Source organism: Elephantulus edwardii, unplaced genomic scaffold, assembly GCF_000299155.1.
Source record: "Elephantulus edwardii isolate Elephantulus edwardi_28Jun2011 unplaced genomic scaffold, EleEdw1.0 scaffold00079, whole genome shotgun sequence".
In the NCBI taxonomy this organism is placed as follows: Eukaryota; Metazoa; Chordata; class Mammalia; order Macroscelidea; family Macroscelididae; genus Elephantulus; species Elephantulus edwardii.
In genome coordinates, this window is record NW_006399829.1 from 866,015 (window position 1) to 888,114 (window position 22,100).

Sequence of the window (22,100 nt, forward strand, 5' to 3'; positions counted from 1 at the left end):
CTATAACTATTGACATTTACCAAAGTTCATAGAGTTTCCAGGCTCATGTTGTTTAGGAAATGGATGTTATATACATATAATACCTAATCATATCTTCCTTTTTGGACCATTCTTTTCCTCATTTCTTCCAATGCAGTGTTTATTAACTATCCAGTCTTTTCCTATTTTCCCTCTAAGGGACTGCTACACTATTGAACTAGAGCTAAGAGTCTTTTGCCTAAGTTTGTTGGAAGACTGTGGGGAGGAGAACCATAATTGACCAAGAACTCTCTAACACTAGCCTAGGCTGCAAACACATTTTGGAAGTTGTCCTGACTGTATCCTGCTACTAGATTGTAACCTACATTGTAGCTTTTTGACCTCCCTAGTATGGTTTTGTGTGGTCTGTGAACTGTCACCTCAGATTTTGGACCCAGTATGACAGTAAGATTGGTGTTGGCATGAGTAGAAAGAGCCAAATCTAACTTCTTGGGAATTGGGTTTGTGTTGTGTATGCTGTTGATGGGAACAGTTCCTCTTTGTGAATTGGTAAAGGGCAGTAAAGGGCAGATTTTGCTGTCCCCACATGGCTCTTGCTCTTACACAGGGATAGAGGTAGGTTGATACTATACTTACAGGTGGAAAGATGAAATCACATGAAGCTTTGGCACAGTGTACACATGTATACACTCTGCATGGGCTGTGACATTCCTACAGTTGAATCTGGGCATCATTAACCCTTATCAGTAGTCTGAAATTGTACTGATATTTGTGGTGTTATTATTAGGTGCTATGGAACAGACTACCACTGATAGTGACCCTGTGAACAGTCGATCTGAACCTTGTCCTATCCTGCACCTACTTCATGATCCAGATAAGCTTGAGCTCGTGGTTAACATCACTGTAACGGTGGACGTGAGGAGCCAATCCTTGGAAAAGACAACATGCTGGGTGAAGTGGAGGGTCAGAGAAAGAGGGGAAGACCATCAACAAGATGGATTGGCCCAGTGACTATAATGACTGTTGATTATTTGTGCATAATGAAATATAAGCTATGGTCAAGAAGGCATGCATTGATTTTGGTAGCACCCAATTCATTGGAAAATTGACAGTTGAAACTGTACATTTGCCATATAGTGGTGCTTATAGCTAGGCCTGAGAACACTAGTTTCTTGGAGCCAGTCGGTGCTCAGAGATGAGTTGAGGGTTGGGCAGAGGGCAGAGGGCAGAGGGCTGCATGTGTGTTTGCTGCAGTGGTAGGAGCCATTGTGCACATGAGCCTAGATCTTATGGTGCTGGCCCAAGCTGAGATAGATGTGAGTCCTCACTGCTTTCAGCCTGCAGATCCTGAGGTGGTCAATCAGAGCCATCATGTCTGAGTTATGGATACACAGTGTCCCCGTACTCTTGGCTCTTAGACCAGCCTTTTGACTTCCACACAGGTGGGAGATTCAAATGCAGTGACTAGCCAGGTGGAGACATACTGGCCGAAGTGACCTCTCCATCCCAGAGCATGCAGACCAACACTTGGACCCACTGCCCAAGGAAAGACTATTTCCGTGGTGGAAAAGGTGATTCTTCCTTCATTCAAGAAAGCAGTTTATAGAATGAGGAAGGAATCCTGCTAGGAGAGAGGCTGCTGTAGAAACTCATGGCTAGGTTGGTGAGGATCCACTGCTGGGAACGAAACATATCATAACAGGCACGAAAACAAAGACTTAAGGGGGAAAATAATCAGCAATTTGTTAAAAAAAATTGGTATAATGCAAATATATGTATGTATGTATGTCTATTGCATAGGAATTATATGGTATGCAAAAACTTTTACATAAATGTAGTTTATTAATAATCTCAAGATGAGAGCATCCTGAATTATAGTTGGCTCTGATGGCCTAGTGATAAGAAGCTGCATTGCAATTCTAAAGACACATGGTTCGAATCTTCAAGCTGCTCTGGAGGAGAAATACGGGCATTCTCCTCTCCAGCTGTGAGTCTGTTCCTGCTCTATGGCAAACAGTAACAATATCCTTAGACTGGACGACAGAGGGAAGGTCATGTGAGGATGGACGCAGACATTGGAAGTGCTGAGGTCACAAAATAAGGAGCACCAGAAGCTAGAAGAAGCAAGGAAGGATTTCCCCCTAGAACCTCCAGAGAGAGCGTGACCTTACTGACACCTGGATTTCAGTCTTCTGACCTCCAGAACAGAAAGAGTTTATGTAGAAGTTGGGGTAATGTCCTCACTTCTGTGGAACTTCATTACATTTACTATTTGGGCATTTTTAAAAAGATTTTCTTGCTAGATTTGTTCTACAGAGCGAGCCAGCAAATTTCAGACTTTCACATCACTGAAGTTATTTGGGTAATCTTTCAAGAAACATAAAACCAAGATCTTTAAAGTGATTTCCTTGCAAAATTAATGCTTCCTTTGACTTCTGCCAAATACCGTGATGCATGTATGCTGCAGATGCCAGAAAATTTAGGACTAGTATCTCGGAATAATTCAACATTTTAAGACAAAGCATTTGTGCCTGGGATGATGTCGTGACCCCACCTGGGCCTTTGTCTTGTCTTCTGGGTGTTTTCATTGTGTGTCCAGAAAGGTCAGGCAGAGCCACCTTCTATTTTTAAATTTTTTTTTAAAATGCAACACAGTTATAATTTTACAAGACCATATCTGATTTTAAGTTTCAAAATATGTGTTCTTCAGTGGAAAATATTTTCACAGATACCTAATGGCCTAACACTTTAGCATCCTTTTTTTTAAGGCACAAACTCAGAAATTCAGAGCCGTAAAACCATAATGTAATTAGTCTACATCAGATGCTACATGGATTTATATTTCATACATCTCTATGCAAGTTAGCTGGATTTTCCTCTTTTGCATTATTTTTATAAATAGTTCAACCTGTTAATAATATACCACTGAAATAAATGGGAAGGACTTAATTGTTGCATTTATAAGCTTTGATAGTTTATTTATGATCTAAGAAGAAGAGAAGAAAATGAAATATTTATTGAGTGCCTACTGTGTTCCAAGAAGTGTCCTAGACCCGTTTACATCTCTAATCTCCTTTAATCCTCACAGTCCTTCATTGTTGGTATTATTAACCATGTTTTAGAGATGGAGAACTCTAATAACAAGCTAGGTAATGATGATAATGAGACTTTATACCTGTGTGTGGCCTTTCAGATCATAATTCTAATATCATATAATATCTGGAGATGTTTAGTTATGAGAAGAGAGAATCTGGCTATGGTAATTTCTCCTCATTATTATAGAGTTGAGAGGAGAAGGAAAAGATTCATGCAGAGTGCTCCAATTTTCTGTGCTTACTGACTGGGAAGCATGGAGAATGGAGAGAAGAGATGAGAAATAAAGAATGCATTCAGTAAGAGAAAGATTTTGTAATGCTCACATACAAATGGTACTGGAACAGTTAGATGTTCAGGTACAGAACATTTAGCTTTGCTCATACCTCCATTATTTATAAAAATTAGAATCCTAAGGTTGCTATGAGTCATAATCAGCATGACAAAATAATTTTTTTCCTTTTATTATTTTTAATGAAAGTTTACAGAGACTTTGGATTTCCATTCATTGTTGCACTTTTCTCCCTGCCCAGTACCCCCCACCCCCGGTATGCTCCTCTCTGAAAAGTAAAAGAAAAATTAGAAGATAAATTTTGGTTTGTTCAAACCACCCACTTGTGGATCTGTTATGATAGGACTGAGAAACTAAGTCAGATATTCCAGAGGTGTGTGGTTCGAATCCACCAGTTGCTCCATTGGATGGACAATCTTCTCCTTTGGAATTTACTGCTTCTGAAAACCTACAGGTCACTAAGAGTCAATTTTGACTTGATGGCTTACAACAACAACATAGAAGTTTATTTTTCTCTCAGTAAGAGAAGCTCTTTTAGTATATCTTTAGTATGTATCCAGTGTCATGAGGACTAGAGTTCCTTCGGGTTTGTTACTCTGACAAGATGCTGTGTGAACCTAGCCATCATACCATAGTAGCTGGCAGCAGGAATAAGCACACTGGAGGCAGTGGAGAAGTTATGCAATAATGTTATTCCCTTCGATGGAGTCTGATATGACTGGCCCTGACCCAATATAAAACAGGGTAGGATGTAATACACTCAATCTGGTTACAGCCCTGATCCAATGTAGTTGGATTTTGCTCAGTCTGAATCCTACATTTTGGTTGTACCCTGTGGTTCTTAAACCATCGGCTTGTTTTTTCTGCCAATTTTGAACTTGCCAATCTCAGTATGCCCGCAGTATGTTGCCTTACATGCTGACCTTGGTTGGTCTCATCAGCCTCCATGGTTGTGTGAGTCACAGGAAGCCTTTCTCCTGAGGTCTACCCATGAGCCGGTTACTTGATAGCTTCTGTAAGTCCAGGAGCTATTAAGAAAAATCAAACATATAGTCTCACTTTCTCTCTCTTTCTAGATAGACAAACATAGGGATAGATAAGCTTTGCTGATTTTACTTCTTTGAAGAACCCAGCTGTGATGGTTCAGTTTGTGTTTTAGCCTGGCTGTGTATAATTCTGTGGTTTGGCCGCTGTGATGTCGCCATTGCCTTGAGATTTGATATAGTGTAGTAATTTCTTCAATGGGATTTGGTATGAGTAACCAGTCAGTTGATGGGGAGTTTCCTCAGGGATGGGGTACATCTGGCAGAGCTGGCATGCTTTTTCCTAGATCTTGAGAGATGGTAACCTCTTGGTCTTGTTACCTTTTACCTATCTTACATGCTGCCTTTGGGTTCATCAGTTTCCTCAGCTATTTACCACAAACCTGGAACTTGCTTGCCTCTAAAAAGACATGAACATTTCCTTTAGATGAATTTCTATCCCATAACATTTCATTGTGCTAATGTGAAACCTATACTTTGACCAAGAGGCAGTCGTCAGAACAGAGCAAGAGACACTACATGGTTCAAAATCAAGAAGGGGATCCGTCAGGGATGTATTTTGTCTCCATACCTTTTCAATCTGTATGCAGAACAGATCATGCAAGATGCTGGGCTGTATGAGGGGAATATGGCATCAGAATTGGTGGAAGAATCATCAACAACCTGTGTTATGTGGATGACACAACCCTGCTTGCTGAAACTGAGGAGGACCTGAAGCGCTTGCTGCAGAAGATCGATTCTGTGATAGGAGTGGTGGGAATGAGTATGTTTGAGACGGTGAGGTTGGCACAGGATAGGATGGTGAGGTTGGCACAGGAGAGAACAGTGTTTAGGGCTCTTGTGTATAGGGTCTCTATGAGTTACAAGCAACTTGATGGCACATAACAACAAACAACAACAATTCTCTCTCTGTACGTACACACACAAGCACACACAACCTAAGTCAAAGCTTTGCCACTTTGTTTGATAGACTTTTTAAAAGTCCTAATGTACTCTCGGCTTTTATTTTATTGATCAAAACTTAGTTGCCACATTTTACTGCATTTACCCACAACAGCCTGGGGAAAATGAAACCTTAACTGAGAAGAAGTAGTGTGTGCTAGAGTATGCAGTCAGCAGTACCTATCATACTACTGATGGATTGATTCTTAAGATGCCCCATTATACTGAGCTTAAGTTTGCTGGCTCCTTGCTTGTTGTTAGGTGCTACTCATTCTCAACTTATCACAACCCTGTGTACAACAGAAAGAAATGCTGTCCGGTCCTACACAATCTCACATTAATTATTGTACTTGCATTCTTGTTACATTCTTCTTCTTTTTCACTGACTTTCTACTTTATCAAGCATAAAGTCCTTCTCTAGAACTTTGATCTCTCTTGAAATCGTGTTCTGTGTGCCTCCTCATTTCTAAGACGCCTTCTGGAGGTACTTCTTCCCAGAGAGCTTTGTCCTTTTGGCAGTCCATTCCATGGTGTATTCAATATTCTTCATCAGTCTCACAATTCAAGAGCATAAATTCTTTTTCTGTTTTCCCTAAAGCATCATATTGGATTGCCTTTCTATGGTGTTCTGGTGGCACAGGCCATAGCAAATTTCGCTGATCACCCAAAGGACAAGCACCTCTGGTGGTTTGTATGTACCGTCAGGGGAGGAGAAAAGTGTGAAATCTCCCTTTCCACCTGCTGAAAGTGAGGAGGACTTGAAGCCCTTGCTACAGAAGATTAAAGAAAATGGCTTTCAATTTGGATTACATGTCAATATTAAGAAAACAAAAACTCTCACCATTGAACTGATAGGCAACATCATGATAGGTGGATAAAAGATTGAAACTGTTGACAACTCCATCTTACTTAGATCTGCAATCAACACCCTTGCTACTAGCAATTAGGAGATCAGGAGATGTATTGCACTGAGAAAGTCTTCTGTCAGGGGCCTTTCAAATACCGAGGGCAATTTAAGGACTAAAATAAACCTGAATCAGGCCATAGTCTTTTCTGTCATTTGTTATGCATATGAGATCTGAACTAAATAAGGATGATAGAAGAATTGTTGCCTTTTAGTTGTCATGTTGGAGGAGAGTATGGAATATCTCATGGACTGCCAAAAGAACAAACATATCTTTAGAGGCAAAGATGACAAAGATTCATCTCACATACTTTGGGTATGTTGCTAGGAGAGGCTTTTCCTTGGAGAGGTATATATGAAAGATAGAGGGGTCAGTGAAAGCGGAAGATCCTCAGTCTCATGGATTGACACAGTGACTGCAGCAATAGGCTCGAGTACGTCAGGAATGATGAGGATGGCATGGGATAGAGCAGGATTTTTATCTGGATAGTGCACTAGAATAAGATGCTGGATGAGATGGATCGACTCAGTGACTGGAGTAATGGGGGCAGGTGTGTCAGAGACAATAAGGTTGGCACAGGATAGAGCAGAGTTCAGAGCTGTTGTGCACAGGATCGCCATGAGTTGTAAGCAACTGACAGCATCTAACTACAACAACAGTATGGGTTTACTCGACACTGTGACACTCAAGAAGAACAGCGACTCCTCGTGGTATTTGAGCCTCAGAAACCCATTCGATGGTCAGCTTGAGTTGGTTATAACTAGAAGGCAGTGGTTTTTTTTTGTTTTTTTGTTTTTTTTTTCTCCTGGAATGGGCACAAATAGGAATCTTTCTCAGTTGATTTACCACCTTGCTGTCATCCAGATTTCTTAGCCCAGACCAGTGAGCACCTCTATTATTCCATTTATTGCAATATCTCAGTTGGTACTCTGTCAATTTCTGGAATCTTGGTTTTTGCCAATGCCTTCTTTATAGCTTAGACTTCTTTCAGCATCATTGGTACTTGATCGTATGCAGACTCCTGAACTGATTAAACATTGGAAAAAGCTTTTTGGTAACACTTTTTGGTGACACTGCCTATTCCATTTATCTTCTTTTGAATGCTTCCTGCATTCAATATTCTGCTCATAGAATTATTCAGTTTTGCAACTTAAGACTTAAAAGGGTTTGAATTATTTTGGTAATTTCTCTTGTCTCTTTTTAAAAAGTAAAACTTGATCTTATTTGATTTACTTACAAAGTTCATTTACACTGTTTTTCACACCAGAGCTTTCCGATTTCCTTTATTTACTTCTCCCTCCACCCATCAAATTGTGAGACCCTCAGATTAAATGCCTCCTGCCCACCTCACCCTGAAAGGAGTTAGGTTTTATCTTCAGTTTTTTTAGCCTGAGAAATAAGGAATTTGTTTTCTAATTCCAGAAGACTTCATCTTTGCAGCTTCCCTTTGGAATCTTCCGATTCTGCTGTATTACTCCATCACTTCTTCATTTCACTTTATGTGACTCCTTCAAATCTTGGAGTCCCAGAGTGCCTTTCTTTTTGTGCTACTCTCGAATATTTTTACTAATTAATTATAAAAATGGGTTAATGATTGATTTAACAATAATGTCAGTTTGGAGGCTAAGGTGCACCTGAGACGGATCATGATCTGCATAATTACATCAGAGAGCTGGGCAATGACTAGGGAAGATAGAAGGAAAGTTGATGCCTTTAAGCTGTTCTGCTGGAGAAGAGGAATGAATGTACCATGGACTGCTAGAAGAACAGACAGGTTCATCCTTGTTGTTTTGTTGTTGTTATGTGCCGTTGAGTCACTTGTGACTCATTAGCGACCCTATGTACAACAGCCCTAAACCAACCCCGCTCTATCCTGTGCCAGATGCATTGCCTCTGACACACCCATCCAGTCACTGAATCAATCCACCTCATAGAGGGTCTTCCTCTCCTGCGCTGTCCCTCTACTCTACCCAGCATGACGTCCCTCTCCAAAGACCTGTCTCTCCTTGCAATATGTCCAAAATATGTTCTAGAGAGAGTGAAACAAGGCTACTCCTTGGAGTCAAGGATTCTGAAGCTTTGTCTGACATTCTTTGGACATGTTGCAAGGAGGGATCAGTCCTTGGAGAGGGACATCATGCTTGGGAGAGTGGAAGGACACCACAAGAGAGGAGGACCCTTGATGAGATGGATTTATTCAGTGACTGGGCTAATAAGAGTGGGTGTGTCAGAGCAGTAAGATTGGCACAAGATAGAGCAGGGTTTAGGGTTGCTATGAGTCACAGGCGACTCGACAGAACATAACAACAACAACAACAATATTGTTGTTGTTCTTATGTGCTTTCAAGTCAGAACTGGCTCATAGTTGGCTGTCCAGTGGGTTTTCAGAGGGTGTAAATCATACAGGAGATTGCTCAGAAAGATTTCTTCTCTAGAGACACTGATGGATTTGAACCACATGCCTTTGAGTTGACGGCATGGCTCTTAACCCACTGTGCCATGAGAGAACCCTCTAATGTATTAGTATCTCCAAGAAAACAATGTACTATTTCAAATATAGCAATAACCAAGACCAAAACTTTCTTCCAGTTTAGATTCTTTTCTGTCCTTTCCCCACTTCGACTTTTGCTCTATTATAAATTTTACTTGAACTTGTACTTTTTTACACATTTTACTTGAACTTTCAAACTTTGTACTATATTTATTATGTTTGTCTTAAAAGCAATTAATTTTATTTTAGAGAGAACAAAAACTGGATTTTTATTAAAAAATCTCTTATTTATTTCCTTGTTTTTATCACTTGCACCATTCTCTTATTTGTGTAGATCCCATTTGCCTTTGGTATCATATCTGTTCAGTCTGAGGATGCCCTTTAGCATTTCTTGTCATGTATTTCTGCAGGCAGTCAATTGTTTGAGCCTTTGTTCCTCTGAAAAAGTCTCTTAATTCACTTTATTTAAAAAAATAATGATTTTCATACAATCATTCATGTTCATTGTAGTTTATTCATATACATTGTGTATTATACAGTCATTCACATACATTGTGTTTTATATAATTAACTAATATTGAACAATGGCTTTTATCACCCCGTCTCATCAAGTACCATTGTATGTGGCCTATTCCTTTAACTCCCTACTGCCTACTTGCTGGATCTCTTACCGCTTTAGTGGTCCCCCCTTCTTCCACTTCTCTACCTCCTCTTTTGAATAGCTGTATATACCCTGTTCCTGTTGCAGTTACAATAACCACATTACCTTTTCATCACTTCTTCTGAGCTTGATCATTCCTTGTCCTGATCTTTTACAGTGTTCACTGTGTTCTGTTTCTGCTTTCCACGTTCTTCCCACTCCCTGTGGACACTCTTATTTTCACAGTAATGCTCTTATGAGTATTTGTTCTTTTGAGATTGACTTATTTCAAAGCATAGTGTGCTCTAGATTCATCCATATTGTGTAGTATTTTATGAGTTCTTTGTTTGGTTTATTTTCCAGCACATTTTTTTCTTCCTTTTCTTTTTTATTAGTTTTAATGAACATTTACAGAGATTTTGGATTTTCATTCATTCATTGTTGCACTTTTTTCTTTACCCCCTCCCCCCAGTTTCCTCCTCTCTTTGAAAAGCAAAAGATAAACTTCTTTGTTGGTATACAATCCCCCTGCCTCCCCCCGCCCCCAGTACTCTCTACTGTGCAACCTTAATTCTGGATTCCTGTGATAATCATAATATGCTATCATATATCACTTTTAAACCGTTCTTTCCCTCATCTGTTTCAATGCAGTATACATAATCTGTTTGTTTTTATGTTCTTTGTTCTCTAATGCTGCATTGTATTCCTCTGTGTGAATGTACCACAACTTCTCTGTCCATTCCTTTGTTAGGGACATATGGCTGCTTCCATTTTTTTGCTGTTGTGAATAATGTTGCAATGAATGTAGGTATACATATCTCCATTTGTGCATCAGCTTTGATTTCCTTGTGGTATATTTCTAGTGGTGGAATGGTTGGGTCATATGAAATTTCCAGAGTCAACTTTTTGAGAAAATGCCAAACTGTTTTCTATAGTGCTTGTACCATTTTACAATCCTTCCAGCGGTGGATGAGAATTCCAATCTTCCTGCATCCTCACCAACATTTATTGTTTATGCCGTGTTAAACTTTGCTATTGCTGCTGGCGTATTTCACCTTATTTTAGAATTTTTGTTTGTTTGTTTGTTTTTGGTTTTTTGACTGTAGAATACTGAGAGAAAGATAGGGAGCTCTAGAGCCTAGGGGCAAGAAGCTGCACTGCAATCCCAGAAGCATGTGATTTGAATCTACTAGATACTCTGTTGGAGAAGGAGGGGCAATCTCCTCCTGTACCAGTTAGATCCTATTTGACGGTACACATAGACATACACACATAAAAAAAAAGTGAAAAAAATATTGAGAGAAAGATGTCTACTTCCTTAAGGATTCACCACCTTAGAACCCCTGTGGGGCACTTCTCTCCTGAGAGGAGAGCTATACTCATAGCTGACTCACTAGTGGGCTTTCCTAGGCTGTAAACCACACAAGATGAGATTGCCTGTCTTTGTCCCACAGAGCCACTGGTGGATATGAACTGGCATAGAGGGGCAGCCTTTATTTCAGTTAATCGTGCAGCTGCCTGAGGACTGTGCCACCAGAGTTCCCTTTCTGAGTGGTGTACTCTTTTCCCTGGGATGAGAAGTGGCAGAGAGTTTTGTCCCTTCACCTAATCCTTGACTAATGAATAGTGAACGGTCAGATTGTTTATGTTTCTACCCCTTTCCCTACAGACATGAGAGTTTTATCTGAGTTTTAAGAGAAGAACATAGATATTTTCTAATGACTTATTTTTTCCAAGTGTATTTTCTGATGTATATTAGTACATTCATCAATATTAGTATAAAAATGAATAATTATTAATATACTCAAAATTATGATAGATGGAGTAAAGATTGAAGCTGTCTATGATTTCATCTTTCTTGAATCCATAATAAACACCCTAGGTAGCAGCAGCCAGGATATCAGGAGACACACTACATTGGGCAAGTCCACTGTCAGAGACCTCTTCAGAATGATGAATAGCAGTGATGTTAATTTGAAGACTAAAGTGCACTTGATTCAGGGTCTTCTCAATCACCTGCTATGTTATCAGCTGAACAATGAATAAGAATGACAGGAGAATTGATGCCTTTGAGTTGTGGTGCTGGAGAAGGGTACTGAATATCTTCTCATGGACTGCCAAGAGAACAGATATGTCTTGGAAAAAGTGTAGCCAGAGTGCTTCTTGGAAGAAAATATAGTGAAACTTTGTGTTTCATGCTTTGGACATGTAGTGAGGCTATTATATATAGAGGAACATCATGCTTATAAAGATGGAGAATCAGCAAAGGAGAGGAAGACCCCCAACAAGGTGGATTCACATGGTGACTTCTGCACTGGGCTCTAGGGTGGCAGAGATGATGAAGATAGTACAGGATAGGGCAAGCTTGAATTCAGCTGTTCATAGAGTGTCTATGAGTCTTACTCAACTTGACAACACTTAACAACAACCACTAGTGTATTAACACATGTAAGCAGTTTCTAATGTAATGTACATAGATAGTAAGTGTATACTTGTTCACTATACTGTTCAGGGTGCATTGTCAGAAGACTTTGGAGGCCTCTGGTTTAGAGAGTCTGAACTAATATCCTTGACAGATTTGAAGTGAAGTTTGCCACATGTTGCTGTTTGCCATAAAATTTGTATTGTTCACTTTAATAATTGAAGTCAACAACCTAATTTCTACATAGAAACTTTTACAGAGCTCATTCTCTTTTACATTATTAGTGGATTTATGTGCTTCAAGGTGAGGCTTACAAAGGAGTCTTAGAAACTTCCTCCTCCTCATTTTCCTTTTTTTCCCCCCATTTTTCTTTTTTAAATGAAAATCTTTTTACTCCTTTTAGAACTGTGAGAACTTGGGAAGTTGAGAATCCAAAGAAGCAAAAAAGTGTGTTTAAACCACGGACGGTTCAGGGTAAAAAAGTCATTCCCACCACTTGCACATATAGCAGAGATGGAAATCTCATCGCAGCTGCTTGCCAGAATGGAAGCATACAGATCTGGGACCGAAATCTGACTGTAAGTCAAAGACTTTTAAGTGTTCTTTCTCATGTAAACAACATGTTAAAATATTATGAAGGTCAATTTACTGAGTTTAGACCTTATTTAAAATTCTGTGTTAGTTGATTTAAGCCTGGGACATGTAGTAAACAACATTTCAACAATTACTCCAGTTCAGTGTTTTCCAGTGCCTATAAGATTTTGTTTTAAAAGTAAATTAGATATTCTAGTTTTAAATGTAGAAAGAGTGAAGTTTATTGTCTTTTCATATTTAATCTGATGAAAACAGAAATGACCAGGATGATCCATTAGTTGTTTTACAGTTATTTCATTAGTAATTTAAAGAATATTTATTTTATAATTCCATGACATGCCATTTGAATAGATTTATAGTTTTAGAAATTTATAAGAGTAAATAAAGTTTGGAATCTGAAGGGGGCAAGAGAATTTTATAACCATAGAAATAGATATAAAATTCTTGATCCATTATGAATAATCCAAGAGCTTTAAAAAATACCTTTTCATATATACAAATGTTAAAACAAGAGTATTTGATAAGCAGAATGATTCTGATTACCAATACTATAATGAAAACATTAATGTTTTATAGCTTCAATATTATTATATCAATGATAGTTTCTTGTCAAACTATTAAAAATAAATCTATTGAGTAGATCCTTTATGCCAGATGCTGTTCCAGCTACTAAGAATATTGAGAGTAATAAAATTTCCTGCGCTGATGGAGTTTACATTCTACTTAAGATTTGTGTGTTTGTCTGATACACCCCACTCTTCTAATTCAATATAATCGTTAATGATATGCATACACATAAAATATTTTTTTTCAGCTTTGGTTTATGTTTTGAAGATACCTTAGGAATCAATAGTCTTTTTAGGAAGATGACTTAAAAATCAGTTACTTTGACATAATGTAGAAAGTTGTGGTGCAGGGCAGGGGGTGGCAACTTATGTTGATAATGCTGGAAATATCTTTGGCATTTTCTGTTTGTCAAATCTTTTTATTTCTGTTTTTGTCTTCTCTATAAACCCCATAAAGCTTAGTAACAGCACTAAGACTTTAAAACTTCTTTGAATTGTAAACTGAGTTTTAACCAAGCAATAAATTCTTTAATAACTGGCTTTCACTGTCTCTGGTGCTGTAGATTTAGACATAGACATTCTAATATGTGAAATGTTCATGTGTGTCTTTAATGGTAGTATGTTTGGCATAGTGCATGTGTATGTGCCTTTATCTGAGAAGTCATGGTTTTATTAAGTTGGATATAGTTTGAAAGTTTGTGCTTTCATATAATGTGAAATAATGATTATCTCTGATTTTTCAATTTTGTAGAAATCAGAGTTATTAAAGTACTTGTTTCCAAAAAAGAAACTCTTTTTTAAAAAAATGTAGGATGTATTTTATTTTAAAATACAGAGTAGTTGGAAGAAACTTTATGAAACTTAAATTTCATGACATAATGTACAGTGAGGAATGCACAAGAATTACCAACTGAAAATATAGTAAATCAGCAGCTCAGCAAATGTTATGTATACTTAACAACTGAATTAATAGAATCATTATGATTTGAAAAGGAAAGGCTTAAAGACATTCTACTAACCATAGTCTTGCTTCTATTTTGTTAAACTTTATAAATACATAAATGTATACTTTACTGCACAGTACCCCTTATGTTATTGTTATGTGCTTTTGAGTTGCCTGTGACTCATAGCAACCCTATATACAACAGGCCTAAACCCTGCTCTATCCTGTGCCAATTTCATTGTCTCTGACACACCTACCCTCCATAATCCGAGACACTGAATCAATCCATCAGATCGAGGGTCTTCTTCTCTTCTGATGACCCTCCACCTTCCCAAGCATGATGTACCTCTGCAATGATTGGTCACTCCTTGCAACATGTCCAGAGAATGTCAGACAAAGCTTCAGAATCCTTGCCTCCATGAAGCAGCCTGATCTCACCCTCTCTAGGATGAACCAGTTTGTTCCTCTAGCAGTCCATAACATATTCAAGCCTCTTCTCCAGCACCACAGCTCAAAGGCATCAGTTCTCCTTTTCTCATCCCTAGTCATTGTCCAGCTTTCTGATGCATAGCAAGTAATTGCAAACACTCAGGCCTGGATCAGGTGCACATTCTTCAGACTGACATTGTTGTTCTTCAGTACTTTGGATAAGTCTGTGACAGCAGACTTTCCCAACGCAATTCAGCTTTTAATTTCCTGGCTGCTGGTTCCAAGACTTGATTGTGGAGCCAAGCAAACTTTTTTCACCATCTGTCATAATACTGCCAGTCGGCCCAACAAGAAGACACTTCCCTGGATATGCTTACCAAGTTGTGCCAAGAAACCTGGAGGACAACCACCTGATCAACTGACTAGAAGAGATCTGAATTTGTTACCATTCCAAAGAAAGATGACCTGACATAGTGTGGAAATTATCTGTAGAAATTAAACTGTGGAACAATATCATTGATACCACATGCAAAGCCAGATTCTGCTGAACATTTATAAAAAAATGACTGGAACAGCACATCAACAGAGAAGTGCCTGAAATGCAGGCTGGGTTTAGAAGAGATGGTGGTACTATGGATATTATAGCTAATGTTAAATGGATCTTGGCTGAAAACAGAGTACCAGAGGAATGTCTATCTGTGTTTCATTGGCTATGCAAAGGCATTTGATTATGTGGATCACAGCACACTGTGGCTGACTCTGAGAAGAATGGGAATCCCAGAACACTTGATTGTGCTTATTCGAAGCTGTATGTTGTATATAATTTTTTTTTACCTTTACATGTGTGTTTGTGTGTGTGTGTCAGGTAAAAAAAAAAATAAAACAAATCAAATTGAGAAAGATAAATCTGGAAGCAGAAAATGGCTTGATTTAGAAACTATCAGTTTAAAAAATATTATTGCAGTAATAATAAAGCTCTAAAAGGGAGACAGTATAGTTCAAACAGTAAAGCTTATTAGTAATACTTTTTTAGCAGAAGCCAAAAATTTACCTCATAGGTAGGTCGGCATGTATGTTTTGTGACAATCTCATGAAACTATGTATACAACTACATTTAATCAGAGAATTTTCATTAGCATAAACTTACACTTTAGCAAGTGAAATGAATCCGTCTCTTTTTTGACTGTTGGTGTCTGTTACCGTTGTTTTTAGGTGCTTTTGAGTCAGTTAACTAACTCAAAACAATCCTGTGTATAATAGGACACTGCCTGGTCTGGTCCAGTCCTCAAAATTGTTGCTGTGTTCAAGCCCATTGTTGTAGCTGCTATGTCAGTCCATTTCATTGAGAGTCTTCCTCTTTTTTTCCCTGACCCTTTACTTTATCAAGCACAATGTGCTCCAGGAATCGAGCCTTCTTGTAAAAAGAGCATGGGCCACATGAGGATGGCCATATCTAACCTTTACAACTCTACTCAAAAGAGCTGTTTCTGTCAATAGCCGCAATCCAAAACTGATTCCCATCAGCTCAGACATGTTCCTTACACTCCCCTACCTCTTTCTCCTCATCTCAACTCCAGTACTGCATTACTGGGTCCAGAATCCATTGTACTAGCTCACAGACCTCACAGAACCATAGTAGGGGAGTCAAAAGGCTATATTTCAGATTCGTAGCAGAACACAAGACAGTTTTCAAAATTTGCTCGCAGGCACCTCAGCTTGAGCCTTGCAGCTTTATCAAGTGTTACAAAGCTCTTACTCCTGTCAGTTTCTGCTTCCCCGACCTCCCCTGAAGTCCTCCATTAAGTGTAGGCAAAAGGCTCTTAGCTCTGGTTCAGTGGTGTAACTGTCACAAGGTGCTCTCTGCTTTACATGCAATATAGTTCTGGTTCTCAGCAGTGGTTACTACGACTGCTGCTTGCATAGGCCCTGGTCTGGCTGGCAAAAGATTCTGTAACTCCGAAGGATGTGTTGCATTCTCTTGCTGTTTCTTGGCTGGTAGGGAAGATCCTCTAATTTTAAATCTGATCAATTTAATGGTGAAACTAGCCAGTTCCCCTCTGGATAGGCTAACATACCCTATTTATATATTCCCACTCACCCATGTGTCAAAGTTAGTCTGTGGCTAGGGAAACCATTTTTTTTTTAAATTTTATTGGGAAAAACATGTTGGAGATACACATGGGTAAGGGTTGGGAGCAGAAGGGTGAGGATGGGCAGGAATGAAAATTACAGGGATGCAGTTACAAGGCTGCACAATTTGGTTGGTGGGGGAGCAGGTGAAGGAAATGAAAAGGATCCAGTGGGGACCAGATGGTTCTGGGAAATGGTAAGCATAATCCAATGGTGATTAAACAAACTGTCTTTTTCACTTGTGGGTTTCTCACTTGGGAATTGGATGCAGACTCTCTGGCTTCTTCATGCTGAACAGGGGCATTGATGTGAAGGGGGAAAGGGAACACACTATATCACCTTGCTGGTGGTCTTGGGTTGAAGCTGCTTGACTTCTTGTTCTGTTAGATGTTTTCCTGACATTTACTCCCCTCTGGGCTGCAAAGTGTTTTCCCAGGTCGGTCCAGTGAGGGTAGTTGACTGAACCCTGAGCTCCATCCTTCTTTGCATCCATAACTGGCCATTGTATTTCCTTTTTGTCTCTGGAACTGGGTACAAGGTCAGGTCTGGAGTAAAACTCAGTGTTAAGGTTACATATAGAAAAGGGAGCAAATCTAGAGAGAACAAACTTGTGAGTTACAAATAGAATGGCTTTGGGGGTGTTACTTATGGGTATACTGGGGGAGAGGGTGGAGGAAAGTAGCCTCAATAAAATTCTCTGTATACCCTAGGCAGTTTTTCTACCTAGGGGTCAGATGGTACAATCCAGGGGGTGAGGAGCTCACCCCGAGGGCTGGCTCACCCTGCTGGGGACTGAACGCTCGCCTCACCCCTCCACACGCCAGTGGCCGAACACATGGCTTGCCCCTCCACCCGCCGGGGGCTGAACGCACGGCTTGCCCCGCCGCCTGCTGGGGGCCAAATGCATGGCTTACCCCGTAGCGTAACCATTTTAAACAGTAAACCCTTAACACCACACGTACTAGTTGATAACCTGTCTAAATCACATGAGGGAGTCTCACCATCCTCATTTCTAACTACACTTTTTTTTTTGAGAGAGATATGCTCCTTCTGGTGGTCTATAGTATTACTCAGTATTCTTCACCAACACCATAATTCAGCTTTATTAATTTTTTTTGGGGGGGGGTTGGTCTTAATCATGATACACCTTTGACATTCATAGGAGATAGTTGAAAATAGTATGGCTTGAATCAGCCACACCTGTCACAAAGTGACATCTTGTTGTCCATTGCAGTATGTTGATTGATTTCTTGATTGATGTCATCTTGAGTATTGAATGTGCACCCGAGATCTTTCTTTATGTTAAATATAGTCTACCCTGAACATTATACAACCTTTGAAGGTGATCAGCAAGTGCTTCACATCAAAGTTGTGACATCTGTGTAATTGCAAGTAGTTAATGAAGCTTCCTGTAATCCTGATGACTGGTTCTTCTTCACGTAACCCAGTTTCTTAGATCTCTTTTTCCTCAGCATACCTATCAGACTGAATAAAGAGTGAATAAATGCATTTATAGTAGTCATCCTTTATCCCTAAGGAATGCCTGAAACCATCGATAGCACCGGAACCTACACATATATAATGCTTTTGCCTATACATTTATATTTAGGAATAAGTTTAACCCATAAATTAGACACATTCAGAGATTGAGAATAATAATTAATAAAAAGAAAATAGAAGAGTTACTAAGTAAAATAAATATTACTTCAGCATGTGCACTTTAATACTGCAGGATTACCAGGAGGCTGCTAAGTGACTAGTGGGCGGGTAATGTATACAGCATGGTTATGCTGGGCAGAGAGATGATTCACCTCCTGGCAGGATGGTGTGGGATGGTGCAAGGTTTCATAGTGCAGCTCAGAACAATGGGTTATTTAAAACTTATGAATTGTTTGCCCTGGAATTTTTTATTTAATGTTTTTGGACTTGGACTGACCATGGGTAACTGAAACCATGGGAAGTGAACACATAGGTTAAAGAAGACTACTGTTCTAGGACGTACTATTCTTAGATTAATCACAGGTATGAATGTATGTATAGGAAAAACCCTCAATATATGTACAATATATATTGGTCCAGTCCGGTCTGTGGTTTCAGGCATCCACTGTGGATAAAAGATGACTACTGCACAGATAAGGGACTTATATCTAGAATTTATAAAATACTTGAGCACTACAACAGGATAAAGGTAAATAATCCAATTGAAAAATGGGCACAGGATATGTATGAACAGACACTTCACCAAAGAAGACATTCAGATAGCCAGCAAGCACATGAAGAGATGTTCAGAATCCCTAGCTCTAAGAGAGATGCAGATCAAAACAACTATGAGATATCATCTTACACCAGTAAGACTAGCAAAATTTAACAGAACAGCAAGCATTAAATGCTGGCAAGGTTGCAGAGAGGAGTGTAAAATGGTGCAACCACAGCAGAAAGTGGTGTGGCACTTTCTCAAAAAGTTGCAAATAGGAATGGCATTTGACCCAGCAATTCCACTACTTGGAATATACCCCAGAGAAACAATAACCACCACCCAAGCAGATATATGCACACCCATGTTTATCGTGGCTTTGTTCACAGTAGCAAGGAGTTGGAAACAACCTAAGTGCCCATCAACAAACGAATGGATAGAGAAGCTGTGGTATATTCACACAATGGAATACTATGCTGCATTAAAAAACAAGGGACTCATGAAATATTATTCAAAATGGGTGACCCTGGAGGACATTATGCTGAGTGAAATATTTCAGTCACAAAAGGACCAATACTGTATGGTACCACTGTTGTAGAATGAGGCTGACATCAGGGTTGGGGTAAGACTGAGAAGAATTGGATAAATTACGTATACTGCATTGAAGCCGATAGGGGAGAGAACAGTTTAAAAGTAATATATTTTAGGGCATTATGTTTATCATAAGAGTTCAGAATGAGGGTTGCAGAGTGGAGTATACTCAGGATGGGGATGGGGGGATGCAGGGGGATTGTGTACCAATGAAGGAGCTTTTCTTTTGCTTTTCAAGGAAAAGAGCGAACTGGGGGTGGGCGGGAGGGGGGGGGAGAGAAGCGCAACAATGAATGAGTGGAATTCCAAAATCTCTGTAGATGTTCATTGAAATGAATAATAATAATAACAATAAAAAATATAAAATAGAGTCTGTAAAGGTTAACACATAGGTTAGTTTGCTGAATGTTGAGAGAAATATAAAGTTGCTCTGTCATATTTGGCTAGAAGTGATTATGTCTACTGTATTATGTGATGTGAGATTAGAAAGTATAGTGTCATGATTAGAACATTGTGTCATATTTAGAATATTGTAAAACATAGGATGAAGCTTTTACAAATAAATTTCAGAATGTGAGAATCTGTTTAAAAAACAAACACTAAAAGATGCACATCCCTCCCCCCCAAAAAAAAGATGACTACTGCAAATGTATGTATTCACTGTTTATTTAATAGGTTTCTAGAGTTGGCTTGGCCAGGATGGTAGCCATTGGTCCCATTTAATTATCTCAATATAAATTAATGGAAATACAAGTAAAATTTTGGTTCCTCAGACACACTAAGCGAGTGGTCACCTTCTCAGACTGAGCAGATACAGAACGTTTCTATCATTGTGCAAAGTTCTGTTGGGCAGTTCTACTGAAGAGGAGTGGTTGCGTGCCCAGTAGTGGCCTCTCTGTCATTTGAAAATGGCCCATCTTCTAATTTGCAGACATTTCTTTAGAAGAGGGGTTTCAGTGGGCTTGTGGATAAGACATTTAACTACTAGCCAAACGGTTCACCATTGGAACTTTCCAGAAGCACCAGATGAGAAAAACTGGGGCTCTGGTTTCCGTAAAGGTTTACCACCTTGGAAGCCCTGTGGGGAAGTTCAGCTCTCTCCTGCAGTGTTGCTGTCAGTCAGAATCCACTTGAAGGCAGTGTGTTTGGTTTTGGGTTTCATTGTTGTTTTGGACTGTTGTGTTGGAATCAATCCATTGCTGACTTTTCAGGAGATTTAAGAGGCATTAAATCGTACAAGAGGAGATCACCCCTCTTTTTTCTTTTAGAGCAGCTGGTGGAAGGGTGGAGGGACAGCACAGGAGAGGAAGAAACCAGATGAGATGGATTAACTAGGGCAGTGGGGTGTAGGTGTGTCAGAGTCAGTGAGACTGACTTAGGACAGGGCAGGCTTCAGAGCTGTTGTACGTCGAGTCACTATGGGTTGCAGGCACTTGTCAGCACATAACAACAACTACTGTTATTTTGACAGTACAATTCCTTACTCCTGGTAGCTTATATGAGAAATTCTGGTGGCCTACTAGTAAGAAGCTGTGCTGCAATCCTAAAGACACATGGTTTGAATCTACCAGATGCTCTGTGGGACAAGGATGAGCAATCTCCTTCCATATGATTTATTGCTTCTGAAAACCTGCTGGAGGGTCAGCTATGTGCTGGTTCCAACTTGATGGCAACCAACAACAGTTACTTATATAAATCTGTACCATTCTGAAGATAAGGGTAAAATAGTGAACATTAACACCAGAGAAGTAATAGCTTACACTTTCACTCCAGGTGAGTGATCATCCCCTGTAGTTTGGAAATGTTATCAGGAGGGACTAGTTGCTGGAGGACTTTTTGCTTGTTAAAGTGGATGGTTGTTGTTGCTGTTAGGTACCTCCTGTCGAGTGTGACTCATCATAACCCAGTGAACAGATGACCCAAACCCTGCCCTATCCTGTGCCATCCTCAGGGGAGCGGGGACCATCAACAAGATGGACTGACAGTGGGCTCAAACATAGCAATGTTGTGAGGCTAGCTCGGGTCTGCGCAGTGTTTGTTCTGTTAAACATAGGGTTTATTGTTTCTTTAAAAAATAATGGAAGTGAAAACACAGAGTTCATCAGACCTGAGTTGCCCAAGTTTTCTATGCTATCTTGTTCCTTTTCTAGAAATAAGGACATTATCCCAACCTTATCAGATTATTCTGGCAATTAGATGAAATGTTTAAAAACCCTAAAATGGGAATTGTGTGTTAATAGTCTCATAATAGTTTTGTTTCTTTCTTTTTAATTGCTTATACCACTTGAAGGATTTTATAAAATGATGAGGTTTGGTCTCAGGATGTTAGGTAACGGATTGTGAAAGTCTTAAGAGTGGGTTTTGTTTTGCCAACAAGTTGGAACTGACTCAAGACAGCTACGCACATCAGCCATTCCAAGGGGAAAAGACGGGCAGTCTTCTCTCACGAAATTTACTGCCTCTGAGAGGCTGCTATGAGTCAGTTCTGACTTGATGATACATAATAACAATGGCATGGTTTAGAAATATATATATGCAGGTATGAAAATAAACCCACTACCATCAATAAATGGCCGTGTTACCAACCATATTTGATACATGTACTCTATAAAGCAGCATAATTACGTGAAAAATACCAACTTTTGAATAGTTTGGTTGAAAAGGTTTTTGGTTGGGTTCTTTTTTTTAAAAAAAAATTAATAGATAAGTATTAGCCTTGGATTTATTTTAAAAGATCAGAAAGAAATAATATTTGAAATTAAGATTTCCAGTTAGGATGGCAAATAACACATTTTCATTCTTCCTAAAACTTAATAATATGACCGGAAAGGCATTTTTAGAAGCGT

The 22,100-nt window shown here is 39.2% G+C and overlaps 1 protein-coding gene across 1 annotated transcript in view; it reads left to right on the top strand.

Moving 5' to 3' along the window:
* WDR70 (WD repeat domain 70) overlaps nt 1–22,100 on the top strand; it is a 369,437-nt gene that overhangs the window by 206,636 nt on the left and 140,701 nt on the right. Inside the window, exon 10 of the mRNA XM_006889538.1 lies at nt 12,211–12,385. Within this exon, the coding sequence (XP_006889600.1) occupies nt 12,211–12,385 (175 nt within the window). The remainder of the gene's footprint in view (nt 1–12,210; nt 12,386–22,100) is intronic.